This window comes from Ranitomeya variabilis, chromosome 1 (genome assembly GCF_051348905.1).
Source record: "Ranitomeya variabilis isolate aRanVar5 chromosome 1, aRanVar5.hap1, whole genome shotgun sequence".
Lineage (NCBI taxonomy): Eukaryota > Metazoa > Chordata > Amphibia > Anura > Dendrobatidae > Ranitomeya > Ranitomeya variabilis.
The window spans coordinates 314109695-314129554 of NC_135232.1; the positions used below are offsets into that span (position 1 = coordinate 314109695).

At 44.4% G+C, this 19860-nt stretch overlaps 1 protein-coding gene across 1 annotated transcript in view; it reads right to left on the minus strand.

Moving 5' to 3' along the window:
- Positions 1-8103, minus strand: part of LOC143816587 (zona pellucida sperm-binding protein 3-like) — a 32678-nt gene extending 24575 nt beyond the window's left edge. The window contains exons 1-4 of the mRNA XM_077297166.1: positions 7982-8103; positions 7145-7341; positions 3595-3704; positions 3420-3508 (exon numbers count right to left, since the gene is read on the minus strand). Coding sequence (XP_077153281.1) covers positions 3420-3508; positions 3595-3704; positions 7145-7341; positions 7982-8045 — 460 coding nt within the window. The 5' untranslated portion in view covers positions 8046-8103. The remainder of the gene's footprint in view (positions 1-3419; positions 3509-3594; positions 3705-7144; positions 7342-7981) is intronic.
- Between the last annotated feature and the right edge of the window lie 11757 nt (positions 8104-19860).

The window sequence follows — 19860 nt, forward strand, 5'->3', positions numbered from 1 at the left end:
AGGGGCCATGGGTATTACCCCCTTCCCAGGCTACAAATATTGGCCCCCGGCTTTCCCCCTCTGGCGCCGAAAGTTGTGCGGGAGCCCACGCCATTTTTTTCTTTATGTTCAATCTATGGATATATCCATGTATAGATATATCTATAGATACATAGATGTTTCTATCCATATATCTGGCTAATTCCACACATCAGGTTTTTGCCGTCAGGCACAATCCAGCGAGTTTTGGAAAAAAAAAAAAAAAAATTCTGCTGGATCCGTTTCTCATAGAGTTGTATTCGCGCCGGATTGCCCCTGATGGCCACATGCTTCATCCTTTTTTTGCCAGATCTGTCAAAAAAGCTGTTTCCGCTGAACGGAAAACACATACAGAGGAACATTTTTTCTGTCCGGTGAAAAACGTATGAAACAGATGTTAAATGAATCCATATCAAAAACACAATTAAGTTACATAATTACCTGAGCAGGCTGTAAAGTTCAACACCCACGCCGAAACGCGAGTCAGGCCGGTTTCACACGTCAGTGATTCCGGTACGTGAGGTGACAGTTTCCTCACGTACCGGAGACACTGACACACGTAGACCCATAAAAATCAATGCATCTGTGCAGAGGTCATTGATTTTTTGCGGACCGTGTCTCCGTGTGCCAAACACGGAGACATGTCAGTGTTCGTGGGAGCGCACGTTTTACACGGACCCAATAGAGTCAATGGGTCTGCGTAAAACACGGACCTCACACGGACATTCTCCGTCTGGGGTCCGTGTGCGTGCAGGAGACAGCGCTACAGTAAGCGCTGTCCCCCCCACATGGTGCTGAAGCCGGTATTCATATCTTCCCTGTAGCAGCGTTTGCTATAGAGAAAATATGAAGAATAGTGTTAAAAATAAAGATCCATGTGTCCGCCGCCCCCCCCCACCCCCTGTGCGCCCCCCCGTTGGTCAGAAAATACTTACCCGCTCCCTCGCTCCTTCCTGGTCTGGCCGCGCCTCCTACTGTATGCGGTCACGTGGGGCCGATCATTTACAATCATGAATAGTCGGCTCCGCCCCTATGGGAGGTGGAGCCACATATTCATGACTGTAAATGATCGGCCCCACGTGACCGCATGCAGGAGAAGCCGCGGCCAGACCAGGAAGCAGCGAGGGAGCGGGTAAGTATTTTCTGACCAGCGGGGGGGGCGCACAGGGGGTGGGGGGGCGGCGGACACATAGATCTTTATTTTAAACACTATTCTTCATATTTTCTCTACAGCAAACGTTGCTGCAGGGAAGATATGAATCGCAGCTTCAGCACCATGCAGAGTGGGTACCACACGCTCCGTGTGGTACCCACTCGCCATACAGGCGGCACACGTGTGCCGCACGTATGGCCTCCGTGAGTTCCCAGGCACACGGACACGGATAACTCCGGTACCGATTTATTCCGGTACCGGAATTATCTGGACGTGTGGGACAGCCCTCAGGGTGGGTGCACTCCGTGGGTGTTGAACTTTACAGCCTGCTGAGGTAATTATGCAATTTAATTGTGATTTTGATATGGATTGATCTGTTTGAGATTGGATGCCTGTCATTTAATATAGCTAGGCTGTAGTTTGATATTATACTATATATTTGGATTCACATTACTTTATCCATGGATGTGCACCCTTGCGTTTCCCACATGTGCAACGCGGCTTGAATCCATTTCCCCCTTGTTTTGTCAAATACCCTGGAATATTTAATAAAGTTTTTTGTAATTTTCTAAAAACGCTAATTTGCTTGGGTGTCTTTGTGATCGTGTTTTTCTGTAGTGCTGCTTATTGATAGTTTGCGATTACCCCAATGTTACTTATAATCCTGATTCAGCCCATAATATTATGTAATTCTACTGTATTATCTAAATAGTTTTGTATGGGTATATTTTCCATGAAGTTGTTATGGTGCATGTTAATTCTGTGCGTTTCACCATTGACCTCACTCAAATCCATAAACTAAAATTAAAAAAAATGTATGTTTTGCAGTTTTTTTCTGCTAATAGATGCAGAAATGTCTCCATCCATTTACTTAATGAGTGCACATACCCTAAGGCCAAGTGTTTGGTGCAGAAATTTCTGCATCTCTTGGCAGGTAAAACTCGCATTTGGTGCAGTTTTCCCCCACTCAATAATAGGGATGAAATCTGCAGCAAAAAATTATTGACATGCTGCACATTTAAATCTACAAGTAACATAAGCAATATGTGCATGAGACTTCAGGATTTTCACTTTGCGGGAGTCAGGAAACCCATCAAGTTGTGACAAATCTGCAGCAAAAAAATTTTAAATACGGTGTTCACAGTCCAAGACTGTAGCTGCATCCAGTGTGTAAGGGTATGTGCACACGTTGCAGATTCTGCTGCGGATCCGCAGCAGATCCGACGCTGCGGATCCGCAGCAGTTTTCCCAAAGTTTACAGTACCATGTAAACCTATGGAAAAAAAAAAAACAAAAAAAAACGCTGTGCACATGCAGCGGATTATTTTCCGCAGCATGTCAGTTCTTTGTGCGGATTCCGCAGCGGTTTTCAACCAGCACCAATAGGAAAGTGCAGTTGAAAAACTGCAGAGGAATCCGCGAGAAAATCTGCAGTGAAAACCGCAGTGGTTTTGCACTGCAGATTTTCCAAATCCGCTGTGGAAAAATCCGCAGCAGAATCCGCAACGTGTGCACATACCCTTATGGAGGTGCATGAACCAACCGAGTGTTCAGGAAGACGATGATTCAGGACATGACCACCTATTTTTTTTTTGGTAGTTTCACAGAAGGGTTTTTACCCTCCTTAGGCTGTGTTCAAACATTGCATTTTGATGCTTTTTTTTCTGCAGGCAAAACCTGCCCCCTTGGCAGTAAAGCATGTTTTACCAAGGTACATTTGTCTCTTGGTGCATGCAGATAAGTTTCTTTTCTCCTGACTTTACAAAGATGCATTTTTGCAATGTGCTACATGTCACCTTCAGCGTTTTTCCACCCATTAGAAGCAATTGTAGGGCATATTTAAAAAAACAAACACACATTTTCATAGATACCACCAACACCCTCTTTGTAAGAAAACCCTACTTCTTCCCCAAGCTTTACATTATTCATTCATAAAAACGAGGGGGGGGGGGGGGGAACCTAGACAGTACGAACCTTCTAGGCAACACCTGCTCTTTAACAATGGTAAAACTGAGTTGCGGGGATTTAAAGCAGCACCTAAAGATAGGAATGTACTGCGGCATCCCCTGCTTTTTGGAGGCGGAAACAAAAACATCAGCTGTGCCCGACAGGCGTATTGCACCTGATGCAGGATTAAGTATCCTGGGGAGGGAGGTGGGCAAGTTACGAAGAGTATTCCCTTGTGTTAGTACCGTGAGGCAGAGTAGTCCCACTGCCCAAGTCTTACAGGGGTTAACAAGATAGTTACCATTCATGATTTGGGCTGAAATGTCAAATTGCCCTGCTCCAGAAGCTTGCACAGTTACTGCAGATTCAATAGGTGTAGGATTCATTGATCTAAGAGTACAAAAAGGAGTTATTATAAAACTGAGCTTTACATGGCAATACTAATATAACATTTTTTTAAAAAGTGAATAACTCACATGTCAGATATGCAGTTTATTTGCTGTTGGAAAGGCTGCGGAAACACATTTGCACCAGCACCAGGCTTGTACACTAAATCCGTGAAGAATTTCACAAAATTGCCAGAGACCTGTGCAAGAAAGATTTAAAATCATTTAAGTTGGTGAAAACAAGTTACTGGTACTTCAGTTCCTCAATAGCACTGGAGGGGGGGGATCAAGATGCGACCATCAAGGCTAAAAGCCACTGGCTAAGGGCTGTCCCACACGTCCAGATAATTCCGGTACCGGAATAAATCGGTACCGGAGTTATCCGTGTCCGTGTGCCTGGGAACTCACGGAGGCCATACGAGCGGGACACGTGTGCCGCCCGTATGGCGAGTGGGTACCACACGGAGCGTGTGGTACCCACCCACATGGTGCTGAAGCTGCGATTCATATCCTCTCTGCAGTAGCGTTTGCTGCAGAGAAAATATGAAGAATAGTGTTAAAAATAAAGATTTAGGTGTCCGCCGCCCCCCCACCCCCTGTGCGCCCCCCCGCTGGTCAGAAAATACTTACCCGCCTCCCTCGCTGCTTCCTGGTCTGGCCGCGGCTTCTCCTGCATGCGGTCACGTGGGCCCGATCATTTACAGTCATGAATATGTGGCTCCACCTCCCATAGGGGCGGAGCCGACTATTCATGATTGTAAATGATCGGCCCCACGTGACCGCATACAGTAGGAGGCGCGGCCAGACCAGGAAGGAGCGAGGGAGCGGGTAAGTATTTTCTGACCGGTGAGGGGGCGCACAGGGGGTGGGGGGGCGGCGGACACATGGATCTTTATTTTTAACACTATTCTTCATATTTTCTCTATAGCAAACGCTGCTACAGGGAAGATATGAATACCGGCTTCAGCACCATGTGGGGGGGACAGCGCTTACTGTAGCGCTGTCTCCGGCACGCACACGGACCTCAGACGGAGAATGTCCGTGTGAGGTCCGTGTTTTACGCGGACCCATTGACTCTATTGGGTCCGTGTAAAACGTGCGCTCCCACGAACACTGACATGTCTCCGTGTTTGGCACACGGAGACACGGTCCGCAAAAAATCAATGACATCTGAACAGATGCATTGATTTTAATGGGTCTACGTGTGTCAGTGTCTCCGGTACGTGAGGAAACTGTCACCTCACATACCGGAGCCACTGACGTGTGAAACCGGCCTAATGAGCTGGCAGGAGTGCACCATCAGTGATGTAATTAAGGTTACGTTACCAGCCAGACCCCTGAAATGCAGTGACCTCATGAGAAAAAGTCTGTGTCAAAGCTCAGCAAATTCACTGATGTGCTCCTTGATGCTGTGCTCTCAGCAGCTCATTCTCCAGTGGTTCTCAGCCTGGATGGTTGCATCTTGGCACTGTCCAGGTTGAAAAATATTTGAGACATGGATTATGGTGTGGGAGAGAACGTATGACAGGTGAAGGACATGACCGCTTTTTATTTTTGTTTTCTTACAGGAGTCGAGGGCTTCAATGGAATGGGTGTTAGGCGAGTATAACTCATTTTTAAATATAAAAAAAAAAAAAAAAAAGTTCTTTTGTTTTTAGTTAAAATAAAAGACTATACTGGCTGTGTTTATTTACAATACAACTATAGGATTAGTATTTAATAGGCTTTATAGATGCCTCTCCATTACAAACCCATGGCTTGTCACAATGCAAAGGTTTATATCTACCCAACTTGCTACAACCACAGAGCAAGTGGGAAGAGCCGGGCAAAGCACTAGAATTGGCGCATCTAATAGACCCCTTTTCTGAGGTGGCTGCTGGCTGCTATTTTTAGGGGGGGGCTATATCAATTGCCCCTTACCAGCCCCCAGCTTTCTGCTTTAGCTTGGCTGGTTGTCAAACAGAAGGGGCCCCACACAGTTTATAATAATTTGAAAACATATGGAGTGGGGACCCCTCTATTCTTAATAACCAGCCTTGCCAATGCTGACGGTTGCAGCCTGCAGCTGTCAGTTTTGCCTGGTTGGTTATCAAAACTACAGGGGAACCCACGTCATGTTTTTAGTTTTATTTATAGCGCAGGAGATGGCTGATGAATAGTCCCATCAGTTGTCGCTGTTATCAGCTAACCACAACTCTCAACATTGCAGAGCGAGGCGAGCTGTCTTCAGCACTCGATGCCAGAGAACAGTACCACCGATTCGTGTCACACGGATGTCATCCGTTTGTGGGACATTTTGAAGAAAGAAAAAAAAAAAAAAACTACATGGACATGTCAGCATATTTGCCCGTGGACACACTGACGTGTGCACAGATCCATTCACTTGAATGGCTCCATGATACCTGTGAAAACACTGATGTTTAAAAGAACGTTAACCTAGAAGCGAAAATACTTGATTGTAATGCTTGTTAGGGCTCCAATTACCCCCACCCTGTAGATGTACTAAAGTAATGTTTCTTCTGCAGCTATGCTAGTCCCCTCAGTAATAAGCTCCTGCAGGATGGTCTTTAATATCCATGAGCTTTGCCCATCCCAATCTATTTATGCCATAAGTGTACGTATCTTGTAGTATGCCACTTGTACCTCTAGATGGCACCAGAGCCTGCATTTTAACATTGCAATAGAATAAGCCATTATATCATCTCTATAGCCCATCATGGTACACTGCAGGCTACGTACTTTAAGGTTCCTCACATTTCTAAAGAAAACCAACATTATATTGTTTACCATGAAAGTGATGGCAACATGTTTTGTTGGAGCATTAGTTTGAAAAATTTGTATGCATGATCACTGGGGAGGTGGTGCACAATACTGCTTGGACCACACAAATTGAACAGAGGCCCTAAAGTCATGATGTGCATACATGACCACCAAAGACAGTGAATTGAGTAGACCTCACAAGAGGTGGGGGTCCCCCCAAGTGATCATAAATTTGCTTTATTGTGGAAGAGATCAAATGTCTAGAATTAAAAATATATCTCCTGTCACCTCAAAACCCTGTTTGTCTACAGATAGGGTTAATAGTTACACTCCTGCTGTCTGAGGGCATGTGCACGTTGTGGATTTCCTGCGGATCCGCAGCGTTTTTTGCGGTGCAGAAGCGCAAGTGATTTACAGTAAAACGTAAATCATGGTTTAAAAAAAAAAAAAAAGTTGTGCTAATGGTGCGGAAAAAAAAAAAAAAAAAAAAAAAAAAAAAAAAAGGGTAGAAGTAGCATGTCACTTTTTTGCAGATCTCCAACATTTTTGTACCCATTCCATTATAGAAATCCGCAGGGGTAAAAAAAACACGCAGTAAATCCGCAAAAAAAAAAAACCCGCATCAAATCGGCACCTGCACTTTCTGCCAAGAGTTGCAGAATCCGCACCAGAATTTCCTAAGCCTAATCCGCAACGTGTGCACATAGCCTTACTGAAAGTGTCTCACGGTCTATACTAACTAAGGAGGCCATTGAGCATGGTAACACGATTAATCCGCTCTATTGATAAACTTTCCACAGGTGACAAGGTCACATCCAGTACATACTGCTCCTGCACAAGCAGATTGTAGAGAGATTACAAGAAAAAGGCAAAAATGTACCATTCTGGAAAACCTGCAATCATAGAGACTGTACTCAAACACCAAGAAGCCACGTAGTGCAGTAGTACTGGACGGAAAACATTTCCCCAAGGTCAGGCTTCCAGGGTCCACCAACATTCGGTTATCCAACGGGTCCTTTTTAACAGCCACGCTTACAGATGTTCTGTTGCACTGATAAAACACAACATTTGGAGGCGCTGCCAAAAAAAAATAAAAAAAATATTATATATGTGTTAACATGTTACTTTTATTAGCAATAAGTTAATGAACTGTACACAGTTAAATCGTCACTATCCATTGTACAACTGCACTTCTAGACTAACATTGGACACAGCCAGACAAATAATCCCACCATGAATGATATAAACACTGGGGGCCCAGATTAATCATAGATAATAGTACACCACATTCAGGCATGGGATGATGGGGGTAGTGCTTATGTACGTGCTGCCGGGGAATAATAGTAAAAACTGACCGAAGAGGTTAGAGAGGACCTCACAGCTGACACATTCATTGGGCATCAGGCACTGGATGTAGGACCTCAGCCAGGTGTGTTTGAAACTCTGGCATTTCAGGCAAAAAAAAAAAAAAACACATGGGACTGAGACTAATCATATATAGTTTTTTTCCCCCTCCAGTCAAACATACCTGGCCAAGCTCATATAGCCCACAGATTAGGCACAATGGGTCAGGCTCATTTTATATAAGCAATCATCAAAATATCAGATTCATGATCCACCAGCACACACATGCTAGAACAGCTTTACATAAGACACTATTGACCACAAGTCACACTCTAAACGCCAGTTATTACACATCACACGCAAAGCAACTTACCATTTTGTCCTGCAATGAAACTAACCCAGGACAGCCACAAAACAAGCTCTACCCAAACCCCCATGCTGAACCCTCTGATTCCTCCCACAGCACAGCCTGAAGATATAAAGCATTACAACCGCAGTGATTAGGCCAGGTGAAGCTGGCCACACATTATTTTAACCATTTAATGTATGCTAATAAATCCATTTTACTGAAGGGCTCCACAGAAATATATCACATACGATGTGCAATCTCAAGCTTGACATAAACAGACTCACGTGCAATATGTTGCTTTTGAGAATTACTTGATTTTAAGAGATGATCATTAAAAAAAAATCCATCACTTTTATATATTTTGCAAAAGTAGCATCACAAATGTATGACATTTCATGTCCACTTGCCATGCAATCTAATAGTAATACCTTACACAAGCAATGATGATTATCAACATCCACATTCTTTTTGTGATTTTTAATGTTTGAAAAAACAAAAAACATGTTATAGGCAATGCTTTTTATACACTGTTTTTTTTGTGAGGAAAGTGCATTGCGTTAACCCTTTAGTGACAGAGCCAATTTGGTACTTAATGACCGAGCCAATTTTTAGGCTACGTTCACACGATCCTTTTTTTCATCCTTTTTTTTTCAGGTCCTGTTTTGAAAAACCGCAGCTAAATTCAGCGCTGATTTTAGCTGCGGTTTTTGATCCTTTTTCTTCTGCGGATTCCACTGCGGGTTTCCAAATGCAGTTTCCTATTGGTGCTGCTGGAAACCCGCAGCGGAATCTGCAGAAAGAAGTGACATGCTACTTCTTTTTTCTGCAGGCAAAACCGCTGTGGATTTGCCTGTGGAAAAAAGGATTGTCGGCACAGCGGGTCCTTTTTTCCATTGGGTTACATTGTACTGTAACCTACATGGAAAACTGCTGCGGATCCGCAGTGCAATTCCGCTGCGGATCCGCAGCAAAAACCGCACCGTGTGAACATAGCCTTACAATTCTGACCAGTGTCACTTTATGAGGTTATAACTCTGGAACGCTTTATCAGATCCCACTGATTCTGAGATTGTTTTTTCGTGACATATTGTACTTCAAGTTAGTGGTAACATTTCTTCGATATTACTTGCGATTATTTATGAAAAAAATGGAAATATGGCGAAAATTTTTAAAATGTTGCAATTTTCAAACTTTGTATTTTTATGCCCTTAAATCAGAGAGATATGTCACAAAAAATAGTTCATAAATAACATTTCCCACATGTCTACTTTACATCAGCACAATTTTGGAAACAATTTTTTTTTTGTTAGGGAGTTATAAGGGTTAAAAGTTGACCAGCAATTTCTCATTTTTACAACACCATGTTTTTTTTAGGGACCACATCACCTTTGAAGTCATTTTGAGGGGTCTATATGATAGAAAATAACCAAGTGTGACACCATTCTAAAAACTGGACCCCTCAAGCTGCTCAAAACCACATTCAAGAAGTTTATTAACCCTTTACGTACTTCACAGGAACTGAAACAATGTGGAAGAAAAAAATGAACATTTAACTTTTTTTTGCAAACATTTTACTTCAGAACCATTTTTTTTAATTTTCACAAGTGTAAAAACAGAAATTTAACCACAAATTTTGTTGTGCAATTTTTCCTGAGTACACCGATACCCCATATGTTGAGGTAAACCACTGTTTGGGCGCACCGCAGAGCTTGGAAGTGAAGGAGCACCGTTTGACTGTTTCAATGCAGAATTGGCTGGAATTGAGATCGGACGCCATGTCGCGTTTGGAGAGCCCCTAATGTGCCTAAACAGTGGAAACCCCCCACAAGTGACACCATTTTGGAAACTAGACCCCTTAAGGAACTTATCTAGATGTGTGGTGAGCACTTTGAACCCCCAAGTGCTTCACAGAAGTTTATAACGTAGAGCCGTGAAAATAAAAAATCGCATTTGTTTTCACAAAAATTATTTTTTCGCCCACAAATTCTTATTTTCACAAGGGTAACAGGAGAAATTAGACCACAAAAGTTGTTGTGCAATTTCTCCTGAGTACGTCGATACCCCATATGTGGAGGTAAACCACTGTTTGGGCGCACCGCAGAGCTTGGAAGTGAAGGAGCACCGTTTGACTTTTTCAATGCAGAATTGGCTGGAATTGAGATCGGATGCCATGTCGCGTTTGGAGAGCCCCTGATGTGCCTAAACAGTGGAAACCCCCCACAAGTGATACCATTTTGGAAACTAGACCCCTTAAGGAACTTATCTAGATGTGTGGTGAGTAGTGTTGAGCGATACCGTCCGATACTTGAAAGTATCGGTATCGGAAAGTATCGGCCGATACCGGCAAAGTATCGGATCCAATCCGATACCGATACCCGATACCAATACAAGTCAATGGGACTCAAGTATCGGACGGTATTCCTGATGGTTCCCAGGGTCTGAAGGAGAGGAAACTCTCCTTCAGGCCCTGGGAACCATATTAATGTGTAAAAGAAAGAATTAAAATAAAAAATATTGCTATACTCACCTCTCCGAGGGAACCGGCAGCGTTGTTTGCTTAAAATTCGCGCTTTTCTTTCCTTACGTGAAGTCCCGGCTTTGTGATTGGTTGCGTCGCAGTCACATGGGCGACGCAACCAATCACAGCAAGCCGTGACGTAATTTCAGGTCCTTAAGGATTTTAAAATTACGTCCCGGCTTTGTGATTGGTTGCGTCGCAGTCACATGGGCGACGCAACCAATCACAGCAAGCCGTGACGTAATTTCAGGCCCTTAAGGATTTTAAAATTACGTCCCGGCTTTGTGATTGGTTGCGTCGCAGTCACATGGGCGACGCAACCAATCACAAGCCGTGACGTCACGGGAGGCTGGACACGCGCGCATTTTAAAATGCGCGCGTGTCCAGCCTCCCGTGACGTCCTGGCTTGTGATTGGTTACATCGCGGTCAACCAATCACAAGCCGGGAGGCTGGAAACGCGCGCATTTTAAAATGCGCGCTTGTCCAGCCTCCCGTGACGTCCCGGCTTGTGATTGGTTGCGTCGCGGTCAACCAATCACAAGCCGGGAGGCTGGAAACGCGCGCATTTTAAAATGCGCGCTTGTCCAGCCTCCCGTGACGTCCCGGCTTGTGATTGGTTGCGTCGCGGTCAACCAATCACAAGCTGGGAGGCTGGAAACGCGCGCATTTTAAAATGCGCGCTTGTCCAGCCTCCCGTGACGTCCCGGCTTGTGATTGGTTGCGTCGCGGTCAACCAATCACAAGCCGGGAGGCTGGACACGCGCGCATTTAAAAATTTTAAAATGCGCGCGTGTCCAGCCTCCCGGCTTGTGATTGGTTGACCGCGACGCAACCAATCACAAGCCGGGACGTCACGGGAGGCTGGACAAGCGCGCATTTTAAAATGCGCGCGTGTTTAGCCTCCCGTGACGTCACGGCTTGTGATTGGTTGCGTCGCCCATGTGACTGCGACGCAACCAATCACAAAGCCGGGACGTAATTTTAAAATCCTTAAGGGCCTGAAATTACGTCACGGCTTGCTGTGATTGGTTGCGTCGCCCATGTGACTGCGACGCAACCAATCACAAAGCCGGGACGTAATTTTAAAATCCTTAAGGACCTGAAATTACGTCACGGCTTGCTGTGATTGGTTGCGTCGCCCATGTGACTGCGACGCAACCAATCACAAGCCGGGACTTCACGTAAAGGAAAGAAAAGCGCGAATTTTAAACAAAGAACGCTGCCGCTTCCCTCGGTAAGGTGCAGGCTGCGTCGGAGAGGTGAGTATAGCAATATTTTTTATTTTAATTCTCTCTTTTACACATTTTTACATTAATGTTGTTTCGATACCGATACCCGATACCACAAAAGTATCGGATCTCGGTATCGGAATTCCGATACCCGCAAGTATCGGCCGATACCCGATACTTGCGGTATCGGAATGCTCAACACTAGTGGTGAGCACTTTGAACCCCCAAGTGCTTCACAGAAGTTTATAACGTAGACCCGTGAAAATAAAAAATCGCATTTTTTCTACAAAAATGATCTTTTTGCCCCCAAATTTTCATTTTCACAAGGGTAACAGGAGAAATTAGACCAAAAAAGTTATTGTGCAATTTCTCCTGAGTACGTCGATACCCCATATATGGGGGTAAACCACTGTTTGGGCGCACCGCAGAGCTTGGAAGAGAAGGAGTGTCGTTTTACTTTTTCAATGTAGAATTGGCTGGAATTGAGATCGGACGCCATGTCACGTTTGGAGAGCCGCTGATGTGCCTAAACAGTGGAGACCCCCCACAAATGACACCATTTTGGAAACTAGACCCCTTAAGGAACTTATCTAGATGTGTGGTGAGCACTTTAAACCCCCAGGTGCTTCACAGAAGTTTATAATGTAGAGCCGTGAAAATAAAAAAATCGCATTTTTTCTACAAAAATGATCTTTTTGCCTCCAAATTTTTATTTTACCAAGGGTAACAGGAGAAAATGGACCCCAGAAGTTGTTGTACAATTTGTCTTGAGTACGCCGACACCCCATATGTGGGGGTAAACCACTGTTTGGGCGCATGGCTGAGCTTGGAAGCAAAGGAGCGCCATTTGACTTTTCAATGCAAAATTTACTAGAATTGAGATCGGACGCCATGTCGCGTTTGGAGAGCCCCTGATGTGCCTAAACAGTAGAAACCCCCCAAAAGTGACCCCATTTTGGAAACTAGACCCCCCATGGAATTTACCTAGATGTGTAGTGAGAACTTTGAATGCCCAAGTGCATCACAGAAATTTATAATGCAGAGTCGTGAAAGTAAAAAATATTTTTTTTTAACAATAAAGATTTTTTAGCCCCCAAGTTTTTATTTTCACAAGGGTAACAAGAGAAATTGGACCCCAAAAGTTGTTGTCCAATTTGTCCTGAGTATGCTGGTACCCCATATGTGGGGGTAAACCACTGTTTGGGCACACGGCAGAGCTCGGAAGGGAAGGAGCGCCATTTTGGAATGCAGACTTTGATAGAATTGTCTGCGGGCATTATGTTGCGTTTGCAGACCCCTAATGTACCTAAACAGTAGAAACCCCCAACAAGTGACCACATTTTGGAAAATAGACCCCCCAAGGAACTTATCTAGATATGTGGTGAGAACTTTGAATGCCCAAGTGCTTCACAGAAGTTTATAATGCAGAGTAGTGAAAATAAAAAATATTTTTTTTTCCCACAAAAAAGATTTTTTTAGCCCCCAAATTTTTATTTTCACAAGGGTAACAAGAGAAATTGGACCCCAAAAGTTGTTTTCCAATTTGTCCTGAGTATGCTGGTACCCAATATGTGGGGGTAAACCACTGTTTGGGCGCACGGCAGAGCTCGGAAGGGAAGGAGCGCCAATTTGAAATGCAGGTTTTGATAGAATGGTCTGCGGGCGTTATGTTGCGTTTGCAGAGCCACTGATGTACCTAAACAGTAGAAACCCCCCACAAGTGACCCCATTTTAAAAACTAGACCCCCCAAGGAACTTATCTAGATATGTGGTGAGAACTTTGAATGCCCAAGTGCTTCACAGAAGTTTATAATGCAGAGTAGTGAAAATAGAAAATATTTTTTTTTTCCACAAAAAAGATTTTTTAGCCCCCAAGTTTTTATTTTCACAAGGGTAACAAGAGAAATTGGAAGCCAATATTTGTTCTCCAATTTGTCCTGAGTATGCTGGTACCCCATATGTGGGGGTAAACCACTGTTTTGGCACACGGCAGAGCTCGGAAGAGAAGGAGCGCCATTTTGGAATTCAGACTTTGATAGAATTGTCTGTGGGTGTTATGTTGTGTTTGCAGAGCCCCTGATGTACCTAAACAGTAGAAACCCCCCACAAGTGACCAAATTTTGGAAACTAGACCCCCTAAGGAACTTATCTAGATATGTGGTGAGAACTTTGAATGCTCAAGTGCTTCACAGAAGTTTATAATGCAGAGTAGCGAAAATAAAAAAATATTTTTTTTCCCACAAAAAAGATTTTTAGCCCCCAAGTTTTTATTTTCACAAGGGTAACAGGAGAAATTGGACCCCAAAAGTTGTTGTCCAATTTATCCCGAGTACGCTGATGCCCCATATGTGGGGGTAAACCTGTTGTGGATTCTGTTTTTGGGCTCCCTCTGGTGGTTACAACTGGTACTGGGTGACTTTGGTGGGTTGCGGTCTCTGGTTTCCACCTGTCCATCAGAGGCTGGGTGTTTCCTATTTAACCTGGCTTTCCTGTCATTCCCTTGCCGGCTATCAATGTATCAGTGTGTCTCTGTTACCTTTGCTACCTGCTCCTAGGCCTTCAAGACAAGCTAAGTCTGGATTTCCCTGTTTCATGTTTGCTTTCATGTTTTTAGTCCAGCTTGCAGATATGTAATTCTCTGCTGCTGGTTGCTCTAGTGGGCTGAAATTACCACTCATGTACCATGAGTTGGCACATGAGTTCAAGTAATTTCAGGATGGTATTTTGAAGGGTTTTAAGCTGACCGCGCAGTTCACCTTTTGTATCCTCTGCTATCTAGCTTAAGCGGGCCTCATTTTGCTGAATCTGTTTTCATAACTACGTTTGTGCCTTCCTCTCATTTCACCGTCATTATATGTGGGGGGCTGCTATTTCTGTGGGAATATTTCTCTGGAGGCAAGATAGGTCTGTGATTCTTCTGATAGGGGTAGCTAGATCTCCGGCTGGCGCGAGACGTCTAGAGTCCCCCCAGGAATGTTCCCCGGCTGCTGTTAGTTGAGTGTTGAGGTTCAGGATCGCGGTCAGCTCAGGTTCCATCACCCTAGAGCTCGTCCTGTTTTTGCCCGTGTTATGTGTTTAATTCCCTGCCATTGGGAACATGACAGTATAGCCGGCCCACAAAGTGTTAATTGTTTGGGCTGAAGCAGGAGAAAAAGAAGTGTTGAAGGGAAATTTTTTTTTTTTTTCCCCTCAGAGTTTTGCTGCCTAGCCCTTAATTGCTGTCTAGCTGCTTCTTACCTCCTCTTAACCCTTGAATGGCTCTGACCTTAGCTGTTTAACATGGATGTCCAGAGTTTGGCTTCCAGCCTGAATAATCTTGCTGCAAAAGTTCAAAACATACAGGATTTTGTTGTTCACACTCCTATGTCTGAACCTAGAATTCCTATTCCAGAGTTTTTTTCTGGAGATAGATCTACCTTCCTGAATTTCAGGAACAATTGCAAATTGTTTCTTTCTTTGAAATCTCGCTCCTCTGGAGACCCTGTTCAGCAGGTCAAGATTGTAATATCTTTCCTGCGGGGCGACCCTCAGAATTGGGCATTTGCATTGGCACCAGGGGATCCTGCATTGCTCAGTGTGGATGCGTTTTTTCTGGCACTGGGATTGCTCTATGAGGAACCTAACCTGGAGATTCAGGCTGAAAAGGCTTTATTAGCCCTCTCTCAGGGGCATGATGAAGCGGAAGTATATTGTCAAAAATTTCGGAAATGGTCGGTGCTTACTCAGTGGAATGAGTGCGCCCTGGCTGCAAACTTCAGAGATGGTCTTTCTGAGGCCATTAAGGATATTATGGTGGGGTTCCCTGCGCCTACAGGTCTGAATGAGTCTATGGCTATGGCCATTCAGATTGATTGGCGTTTACGGGAGCGCAAACCTGTGCACCAGTTGGCGGTGTCTTCTGAACAGGCACCTGAGACTATGCAATGTGATAGAATTCAGTCCAGAAGTGAACGGCAAAATTATAGGCGGAAAAATGGATTGTGTTTTTATTGTGGTGATTCAGCTCATGTTATATCAGCATGCTCTAAACGCACAAAAAAGGTTGATAAATCTTTTGCCATTAGTACTCTGCAGTCTAAGTTCATTTTGTCTGTAACTCTGATTTGTTCACTGTCATCCATTTCCGTCGATGCCTATGTGGATTCGGGCGCTGCCCTGAGTCTTATGGATTGGTCATTTGCCAAACGCTGCGGTTTTAGTCTGGAGCCTCTGGAAGTTCCTATTCCTTTGAAGGGAATTGACTCTACACCATTGGCTATGAATAAACCGCAGTACTGGACACAAGTGACCATGCGCATGACTCCCGTTCATCAGGAGGTGATTCACTTCCTTGTACTGTATAATTTACATGATGTACTAGTGCTTGGTCTGCCATGGTTACAAACTCATAATCCAGTCCTGGATTGGAAAACAATGTCTGTGTTAAGCTGGGGATGTCAGGGGGTTCATGATGATGCACCTCTGATTTCAATCGCTTCATCTACTCCTTCTGAGGTCCCTGCGTTTTTGTCTGACTATCAGGATGTTTTTGAGGAGCCTAAGCTCAATTCGCTCCCTCCTCATAGGGATTGTGACTGTGCTATAGAATTAATTCCTGGCAGTAAGTTCCCTAAGGGTCGTTTATTTAATCTGTCAGTGCCAGAGCATACTGCTATGCGGAATTATATTAAGGAGTCCTTGGAAAAGGGACATATTCGTCCATCTTCGTCCCCTCTGGGAGCAGGTTTTTTTTTCGTGGCAAAAAAAGATGGTTCCCTGAGGCCTTGTATAGATTATCGCCTTCTGAATAAGATTACAGTCAAATATCAGTATCCATTGCCATTATTGACTGATTTGTTTGCTCGCATTAAGGGGGCTAGGTGGTTCACTAAGATAGATCTTCGCGGTGCGTATAATCTTGTGCGGATAAAGCAGGGTGATGAGTGGAAAACCGCATTTAATACGCCTGAGGGCCATTTTGAGTATTTGGTAATGCCTTTTGGACTTTCTAATGCTCCTTCAGTCTTTCAGTCCTTTATGCACAATATTTTCCGTGAATATCTGGATAAGTTTATGATTGTGTATTTGGATGATATTTTGGTGTTTTCTGATGACTGGGAGTCTCATGTTCTACAGGTCAGGAAGGTGTTTCAAGTCCTGCGGGCCAATTCTCTGTTTGTGAAGGGCTCAAAATGTCTCTTCGGAGTCCAGAAGATTTCTTTTTTGGGGTACATTTTTTCTCCTTCTACTATTGAGATGGATCCCGTCAAGGTTCAGGCGATTTGTGACTGGACACAACCTACATCTGTTAAGAGTCTTCAGAAGTTCTTGGGTTTTGCTAATTTTTATCGTCGGTTCATTACTAATTTTTCCAGTGTTGTTAAACCTTTGACTGATTTGACTAAAAAGGGTGCTGATGTTGCTAATTGGTCTCCTACGGCTGTGGAGGCCTTTCAGGAACTTAAGCGCCGGTTTTCTTCTGCTCCTGTGTTATGTCAACCAGATGTTTCACTTCCTTTTCAGGTTGAGGTTGATGCTTCCGAGATTGGAGCGGGGGCGGTTTTGTCACAGAGAAGTTCCGATGGCTCGGTGATGAAGCCATGTGCGTTCTTTTCTAGAAAATTCTCGCCCGCCGAGCGCAATTATGATGTGGGTAATCGGGAGCTTTTGGCCATGAAGTGGGCATTTGAGGAGTGGCGTCATTGGCTTGAGGGTGCTAGACATCGTGTGGTGGTCTTGACTGATCACAAAAATCTGATTTACCTTGAGTCTGCCAGGCGTCTGAATCCTAGACAGGCTCGTTGGTCGTTGTTTTTTTCTCGTTTCAATTTTGTGGTTTCATACCTGCCAGGTTCAAAGAATGTGAAGGCAGATGCTCTTTCCAGGAGTTTTGTGCCTGACTCTCCTGGAGACTCTGGGCCTACTGGTATCCTTAGGGATGGGGTAATATTGTCCGCCGTCTCCCCAGACTTGCGACGTGCATTGCAGGAGTTTCAGGCGGATAAACCTGATCGTTGTCCACCAGAAAGACTGTTTGTTCCGGATGATTGGACCAGTAGAGTCATCTCCGAGGTCCATTCTTCTGTGTTGGCTGGTCATCCTGGAATATTTGGTACTAGAGACTTGGTGGCCAGGTCTTTTTGGTGGCCTTCCTTGTCAAGGGATGTGCGCACCTTTGTGCAGTCTTGTGAAGTGTGTGCTCGGGCTAAGCCTTGCTGTTCTCGGGCCAGTGGGTTGTTGTTATCCTTGCCTATCCCGAAGAGGCCTTGGACGCACATTTCCATGGATTTTATTTCAGATCTCCCTGTCTCACAGAAAATGTCCGTTATCTGGGTTGTGTGTGACCGCTTTTCTAAGATGGTTCATTTGGTACCCTTGCCTAAGTTGCCTTCCTCCTCTGAGTTGGTCCCTTTATTTTTTCAGAACGTGGTTCGTTTGCATGGGATTCCGGAGAATATCGTTTCTGACAGGGGATCCCAGTTTGTGTCTAGATTTTGGCGGACGTTTTGTGCTAAGATGGGCATTGATTTGTCTTTCTCGTCTGCATTCCATCCTCAGACGAATGGCCAGACGGAGCGAACTAATCAGACCTTGGAAACTTATTTAAGGTGTTTTGTTTCTGCTGATCAAGATGACTGGGTTGCCTTTTTGCCACTGGCCGAATTTGCCCTTAATAATCGGGCTAGTTCTGCTACTTTGGTTTCTCCTTTCTTTTGTAATTCGGGGTTTCATCCTCGTTTTTCCTCTGGTCAGGTGGAGCCTTCGGATTGTCCTGGAGTGGACGTGGTGGTGGACAGGCTACATCAGATTTGGAATCAGGTGGTGGACAATTTGAAGTTGTCTCAGGAGAAGACTCAGCAGTTTGCTAATCGCCGTCGCCGCGTGGGTCCCCGACTTCTTGTTGGGGACTTGGTGTGGTTGTCTTCTCGTTTTGTCCCTATGAAGGTCTCTTCTCCTAAGTTCAAGCCTCGGTTCATCGGTCCTTATAGGATCTTGGAGATTCTTAACCCTGTATCTTTTCGTTTGGATCTCCCAGCATCGTTTGCTATTCATAATGTGTTCCATCGGTCGTTATTGCGGAGGTATGAGGTGCCCGTTGTTCCTTCGGTTGAGCCTCCTGCTCCGGTGCTGGTGGAGGGAGAATTGGAGTATGTTGTTGAGAAGATCTTGGATTCTCGTGTTTCCAGACGTAAACTCCAGTATTTGGTTAAGTGGAAGGGTTATGGTCAGGAGGATAATTCCTGGGTGGTCGCCTCTGATGTTCATGCGACTGATTTGGTCCGCGCCTTCCATAGAGCTCATCCTGATCGCCCTGGGGGTTCTCGTGAGGGTTCGGTGACCCCTCCTCAAGGGGGGGGTACTGTTGTGGATTCTGTTTTTGGGCTCCGTCTGGTGGTTACAACTGGTACTGGGTGACTTTGGTGGGTTGCGGTCTCTGGTTTCCACCTGTCCATCAGAGGCTGGGTGTTTCCTATTTAACCTGGCTTTCCTGTCATTCCCTTGCCGGCTATCAATGTATCAGTGTGTCTCTGTTACCTTTGCTACCTGCTCCTAGGCCTTCAAGACAAGCTAAGTCTGGATTTCCCTGTTTCGTGTTTGCTTTCATGTTTTTAGTCCAGCTTGCAGATATGTAATTCTCTGCTGCTGGTTGCTCTAGTGGGCTGAAATTACCACTCATGTACCATGAGTTGGCACATGAGTTCAAGTAATTTCAGGATGGTATTTTTTTTTTTTGTTTCAATATTTTTATTTGGAGAACAAAATTTCACAACAATTTCCCAACATGGGAGTACATAAAATACAAAAATTTGCATAATTATCAATGCTAACATTGTGATATATGGGGGAAGTATTAATGTTGAACAATGAAAGACAAGACAAAAACAAGACAGAAACAAAAGGGAATAAGTGCATGCCCAACTACAGTGTAAAACCACTCTACTATTAATACAATAATAATATTCTCACATAACAGCAAGTATTGATCGGTAATCAATATTATCCAGGTCAGAGTTCCCAATCCTTTGAAGATAGAAATAAAAAGCTATATCTCAGGGAGACAAAGTAAGAGCCAACTGCATTTGACCATCCGGACATAGTTCAAGCCATGGTGACCAGGTCTGGAAGAAGGAGTTCCAGCTATCAGTTCTTGTTGCTTGAATGCGTTCATATATCA